The 7,425-nt window shown below is 26.1% G+C and overlaps 1 protein-coding gene across 1 annotated transcript; it reads right to left on the reverse strand.

Annotated features, from left to right (window-relative positions):
• Positions 1 to 5,861: 5,861 nt before the first annotated feature.
• Positions 5,862 to 6,839, reverse strand: LOC114406806 (dirigent protein 1-like). The gene has a single exon (XM_028369636.1). It carries the CDS (start codon positions 6,726 to 6,728, stop codon positions 6,168 to 6,170), a length of 561 nt encoding a protein of 186 aa, XP_028225437.1. The 5' UTR covers positions 6,729 to 6,839; the 3' UTR covers positions 5,862 to 6,167.
• Positions 6,840 to 7,425: the final 586 nt, after the last annotated feature.

Raw genomic sequence — 7,425 nt, forward strand, 5'->3', positions numbered from 1 at the left:
CACTGTCTGTAATTATTAATTAAAATAAAATACTATGAATAAATTCAAATAAAATTAATGAGAAATTTAATGCTTCAGTAGTAATGTTATATTTAATTAGATTCGATAATGGCTATTGTTATGTTCAATTTTCAATCAATAGTTATAGGTCGAGCCTAACTAACCGAATAATTTTAAAAAAAAATACACATGATTCACGAAATATATTTTAAAAACTTATACTGATATGCTGCATTAACATATATAATAATTTATTTCTTAACTTGTAACCTTAATTGTTATTTAAAATAAAATATTATAATTATTTAAATTTAACTATGTATTTGAAAAGAAATTTATAATTATTCTATAATACACTTTTCATTAATAAAAATAATAATTTTAATTATAAAATTCTTGTAATTTTAATTATCTTTCTTCATAAAACTTATTTTCAAGTAATTAAATTAAAAAACAGACTTGTGTGTGTCTGTATACACGTACACATACACACACGCCTATTAAAATAATATATTATAAATTATTTTAATTAAATTTAATGTGAAAATTTTAATTCTGAATTAATGTTAAATTTGACTAGATTCAATCAACAACTATTAATAATTTCAACTTTGTTTTTATCAATGGTTTATAATAGGTCAACTCCATTTTACACTATGATTTTAAAAAATACACATACTTCATGAAATATCTTTTAATAATTATGTGTATTTTTTAAAATCATAAGTAGTTGTTAAAAGAGAGAGTAACAACTACTTATTATTAAATTTTAAAAAAATTAACATTCATATAACTTTATTAAATAAAAATTTAATAAAGTTATATGAATATATATACATATATAATATTTTAAAAATATCTTTAATTATTAATTAAAATAATATATTATAATTATTTCAAATAAAATTCATATGATAAATTTTATTCTTAATTAATGTTAAATTTGACTAGATTCAATCAATTATTATTATTAACTTCAACTTTTGATCAATGTCTGTAAACTCTTCGGTAAATAAAATTGTATCATCATTAAAAAAAAACTTATAAAACTTCTTCAAATAACTACATGGCTTTTTGTATTTTAATACTGAACATTTATAATTAAAAAAATTAATAAGTAGTTGTTACTCTCATAAAAATCCCTATCACTTGATATGTTTACAGTGTCTAAGAAATATATTTAATGAGTGACCATTTTAATATAGCTTTAAATCCAGTTTTAGTCTCTAAAGTTTCTTGATTGTGAAACTTTAGTTCATAATTTTTTTATTACAGTTTGATCTCCTGTATTCTAAAATTTAGAAATGCTGGTTTAGGATTGTCCTTCGTCAATTTTTTAACAAAAAATACTAACGTGACACCAGCACAAGATGTGTCATTGACATACATGACAGTTTGACTCCTGCTAATTAATGTGGCAGCAGAATCGAAATTGCCTAATCATAATGACCAAAATTGCACACTCAATCTTGTCCCATTTTTTTATATCTCACAAGCTACCTTCAATAGTTGCTTTTTGATCAATTCTACCTTTAATAGTTGTGAACAAGTTATAAAGGACTGAATCATATTTTTAAGATTTCAAACAAGTTCTGATAAGTTTTTTTGTTTTTTTTTTAAAAAAAAAACTTGGATCCATTTGCTCTTATATATATATATATATATATATATATATATATATCTGATAAAAAAATAAACAGTAGAAAAGTGCAACTGAAAACAATCAATTATTTTACCTATACAAAACAACTCTCTATGCTTATCTCCTTCCTTTTCAAAGTGTTGTTTACATTTTGTACTTTGTTCTCTTCATTAATATCTTATACATTTGTGTGTCATTATCAAAAGAGAGAGAAACATCTTCATTAATTTTAACAACAAACGTGTTCCAACTCTGCTAATAGGGTTGTGTAAAAAAAAATAAAAATTCTCATAATAGTGTGTGTAAAAAAAAAAACTCTCTTAATTAAAAACTAAGAGGTAGAAGGGTCTGCAACTCGTCATCAATCTTGGTGTCAATCTTTATCAATTAATTCACAAGTCCTGCTGGAAGGTTTTCTAATGTTAATCATGTCTTGATATCATCTCTAATCTCTAACTTTATCGATCTTCCCATAAAAAGCACTTTGTTTTGAGGCATGTCTTCTTTTTTAATAATGAACACAAATTTTGTCCATAATTTATATGCATTGATGTGTGTAGCTAGTGTCATACTTAAATAGGTTAAGATCAATATGTTTCTAGATTATAGCTAATCCTTTCTGATTTAGGAACTCTCAATCTTTGCCAAACTTCTCCTTGCAGAAAAATTAATATTATACGATTTTATAAAATAAAAGGATTAAATTTATAAATTAAATTAATAAGAGACCAAATTCAAAACTAAAGAGATAAATTGAGAGACAAAATTTATAATTTTGCTCTTGAAATTATAATATTGCCTTATACTTAACCAATGACTTTTGGCTGCTGTTGTTATTTTTTTCAGCCTCCTTAGTCCTTATGTCGCTGTGGAATCTTCCGTTGATTTTGTGACGTATGCTTGTTCAATCGACTAGTCGCAGCCATCGGCTCTTGTGAGCTATGCGGCGGGTCAAATTGGATTGCAAGAATGAATTAAATAATCACCTTCTATTCTTCGCATTATATTGGAATTTGGAACAACGAAATTAATTGTTTTATATATAAAAGTGAAAATGCTTTATTATTTTTATTTATAAAATTAATGAATATGAATTTTTATTATTAAAATTTAGCATTAAATATATCTAATATTTTAAGAGAAAAAATTATACTTAAAAATTTTAAATAGTCATCTAATCATAATTCATTATACATGACAATTTTATTAATTTTTAAAATAATTATTTTAAAGTAATTCAAATGGTAATTTATAATTGATTAAACATTAATTAATTTTAGGTTTTCAGTTTATATGATTATCAATTAATTTATAATCTTAATTATTTACATGTAATTTTATAATTTAGATTTACAATTTTTACATTAAAAATGAAATTTATTCTCAATACATATTTATTATATATTAATTGTAGTTAGCCAGGCCAAGCTTAATTGCCTTATGACTTTAACTTAGCTTCTTTAGTGATGATTTGTTCAAAAATAGAATCAAAATATTATAAAAAAAAATCAGTTGAAATACTATCAAAGTTTTTTTTACAGTAAAAACTAAACTAAGTTAAGAATTTATGAAAAACAAGTTTACAATAGTTATTCAAACATTAATTAGCATCCATTGTGTCTAGGGGTGGAAATGAGTCAGGATGCTTGTCGAGGGCCTTTGGCTCTGCCTATGTAAGACTCGACTCGGTTTGACTTGTTTACTATAAAGGTCAAGCTCAAACTTTTTAAAAAGTCTTTTTAGATAAAAAGACCAAGCTTAAACTATAAAAAAAAAGCTTGTTAAGCTTGACAAGCCGACTTGTTTAACTAACAATAATAATAATAATAATAATAATAATAATAATAATAATAACTTTATTTTATCAAATTTTATCTTATCCAGATTTTATTCTATCTAGATTTTATTTTATCTAGATTTTATTCCATCTAGAATTTATTTCATCAAATCTTATCTTATCTTCTCCAGATTTATTTTATTTCGTTTATGGGCTTGGACTTAAAATAGATTTGTGAGCTTTGGGGCTGATGACCTATATAACAGCACCAAAATTTTAGTTTAGGGAGTTTTTTTTTGGAGAGGAGAATAATTCTAGGATTTTAAAATTCCAGTTTTTATTACTGTTCATGCACACTGTTCACGTAGAATAAAATTCGTTTTCTGTAATTCGTTTCGACTTCAATCTACAATTTCGTTTCTACTGATTAATGGAAGACTAAGTCTCCAGCATTGTTTCCTCTTGAGGATCAAACACAACTCTCTTTGAGATTTTGTTATTACTATTGAATACTGATCAGTTTTTCCTCTTCACCAATTACTTTGTATTTGTTGCAATTAATACATGCATGCTTAATGCTTGATTAACTGTTTCTGTTCTTAATTTATGTTCATGCTTAATGATCAGTTTCGTTCATGATTAATTGGTGTATGTGTTGTTTAATCACATAATGATAACCTTATGTTAATTTTTTCTTAGTAATTTAATTTAGGGTTGGATTAAGTGGTTGAACTGATTAAGGATAAATTCTTGTAACCTAGGATAAGAGACTTGCTTGTGAATCAAGGGGAAACATGTTTTAATTCTATTATTTTCTAATTCAAATTTACTTGTTGTTTAATTTACAAAAACAAACAACCCACCAATTCGTTACTGTTTTATTACTATCTGTTATGAACGTTTGATTGATCATTGCTCGTTGGGAGACGACCTAGGATCACTTCCTAGATACTGTATTTTTAATATTTATTTGATTCGAGTACGACCTCGATCAATAGTATATAAGACATGGCTTAAGTAGACTAAGATGAAATTATTGTAGATATATTTTTTAAAAAAATATTTAATATAATTATATATTCAAAAATTGGATTAAAAATTGTTAGTTTAACTAATAATAATTTTTGTTTGGCTATATTAGTGTAAATCATCTCTAATCCATACATTTTTTAATATTATGCTCTTTTTATTTTCTTTTGATATACTTTGTGCTTTAACGATTTGAATTAAATATGATTTTGTTTATTAATTATTTTTGAATTTGTACATTACTTATATGAAATTTTATAAGTTTCTTTTTTTAGTTAGTATTTTATTAGGTTTTAAAATAATTAATTAATCAAAAACGTCTTTGAACAAGCTTTTAAATAGGCTCGTGAGCCAAATCAGATTTTTATATAAGCCGAACCGAGCCTTAAAAAAAAGTCTATGACAGGTAATAAGTCAAGTTCAAGCCTTACTTATTCAACTCAAGCCGAGCTCAAGCCTAATAAAGTTAGTTTGGCTCATTTCCACCCCTATAATGTGCCTAACGAAAATAAATAAAAAATAAACTAGAGCTTTATACCAAAGAATTTAGCGTTAGCCGGTTATGCTGCTGAATGTTATAAATTTCTTCATATCCAATTCAATTTCTATAATAATAAAAAATACCAACTCTATTCTCGAATAAGTATATACAATTAAATTCATATATTACCTTTATTCATAGAATCTAATTCTAGGAACAACATTAATAAATACATTGAAAGTAACAATTTGAGTCTCAGTTACATTATCTACAACACGTGATTTAGCATATTAACATAAGATATTAATAGAGTTAAATAAAACATTTAAAGAAAAAAAATTAAAAAATTTCAAGAATCAGATTCAATGGAATTATTTTTGGAGTAACTAGACATGTTAATTTTAAATTTTTTAAAGAGAATGAAATAAAAGAAAAGTAAAATAAATAGAAAGGAAAAAAATGAATTTGCATGTTAGACTATGAATAGTCAATCCTAAACAATGATTCGCCGGTGGTCACTTTATTGCTTAGCTTTCAAAGTGAATTAAACTAAAATCAAACTATATATATAGATTTTTGTAAAAAAATGTATTATAAGGTTTTTAATTTCATTTATTACGAGAGTTTTTTTTCATGTTGAATTCTCTAAAATTGCATTGAAATCGTGATTTTAAATAAATTTTTATTTATTTAATTTTATGTTAATGATTAATTATAAAATCAAAAGTAATTTTAAGTTTGAAAAAATTTAATTAATTTTTTATTAGATAAAAAAATTATATAAAAATTTATTGCTAACTTAATTTTATTATAATAACATTCAAATATAACACAAATTAAATTATGTTAATTTTAGGAACATTCATCCCAACAACACGTTATCGCAAAATCAAGTTAGATTATATATAACAACATGAATTTAATTTCATTAATTTTCAAGAATATAAATCTCTGTATTAAGGAGATCCAGTATATCATTACTCTTCACAACGAAAAAGATAAGAAGGTAACATCGATCAGGAGGCGGGACTAACAATAATGTCATGAAAATGACATTAGGAGCTTACTACAAAGACTCAAAGAAATTCAAGTCTTATGCAAAGGTGTGTGGTGGACTTCTAAGCATCTATCACCCTTGGACCAAAACTACTACTGGTTAATTACTCATTCTTTTTGTTCTACAATAATTCTATCTTTTGTTCTTTTATTATAAACCAATAAAAACTAATACGTAGGACTCAATAATGGTTCACGAATACATCGTATTCCACGATAGCATCTCCTTTGGTGAAATCAACAGAGTAAAACCTGGCTTGAGCGTAGCCACGTGCAAACCTAAAAGCTCCAGTGCCACCAACAATAGCCATTTCCCTAACAGGTTCACTCATGATCATGTTCCTCCCCAACACGCTGATGGTGCTGCCGTTGAAATCTCCATTGGTGAATGCCATCGTCATCACCATCATTAGTCCCATCTCTTCCTGTGATATCGAAGTGTAAATCCCTTGGGCTTTTCCCACAAGTTTTGAGTCCTGTTCGGGGCCCACGGTTAAAGGGTCGTCCATCGCCACAACGGTTCCGAACGGAAGGGCATCCTTCGCTTTCCCGTTGGGCTCGGCGATAAACACCATGCTGGGCTTTGGGCCCGACACGACATCATGGAAGAAGAAGTGGAGGTGGGTGAACTTCTCCTCGCGAAAACCCAAAAGTGTTGGGGTTAAACTTGAGTAGTAAGTGGCTGTGACTAGAGAGAAGAGTAATGAAAGGTTAAGGCAGACAAAGAAAGTGGATTTGGCCATATTGTTAGAGATGCCCTAAGAAAGCAAATAGCCCGAAAGTGAAAAGTGATTTCCTTCTTCTAGCTAGGAATGCTTCTCGGACTCGATGTGAGAATTACTAAGTTGTGACAAACTATATATAATACGCAGGGTTACTTAAACAATTATTATTTTCTAATGCTGTAACTGAGGAATTCAATCAACACTAACTTTCCTATATTTCCCCCCCAGCTAACTAATAAAAAAACAAAAATCTGACACTTGTCAAGAGGAAGAGATGTGTACGATACGATTGAAGTGATGCTGAAACCGCTGGGAAATAACGAGAGAGATAAGTTAGTTAATTTTTTTGCGAAAATAAAATATAAGAAAAACTTATGTGTGCAAATGATATAATTATATTTCTTGATCTTAATTAATAACGTTGGTGACTTGGTTTTGGTTTGATTTTTTATTAAGAAAGTCACTCGGGAAATTTTAATAATTATATGTGGTTTAATTTTTATTTGAAATAAAAATTTGAATCAAATTAAATTAATATTTTATAGTTTTACTCTTTGATTTTTACCATTTTTACTAAAATTTTATTTTATTAAAATTTATACACCTTTTCATATTTTTAATAAAATTACATTAAAAAATATTGATAACAATTTACAAAACTTATTAATATGTTAAATATTTTATAATAAAAATTTGTAAAATTTCATTTATTTTA

This window comes from Glycine soja, chromosome 3, assembly GCF_004193775.1.
Source record: "Glycine soja cultivar W05 chromosome 3, ASM419377v2, whole genome shotgun sequence".
In the NCBI taxonomy this organism is placed as follows: domain Eukaryota; kingdom Viridiplantae; phylum Streptophyta; class Magnoliopsida; order Fabales; family Fabaceae; genus Glycine; species Glycine soja.

Bases quoted from the DNA above. Each gene is read 5' to 3' on its own strand.
- LOC114406806 (XM_028369636.1), bottom strand. From the start codon at position 6,728: ATGGCCAAATCCACTTTCTTTGTCTGCCTTAACCTTTCATTACTCTTC.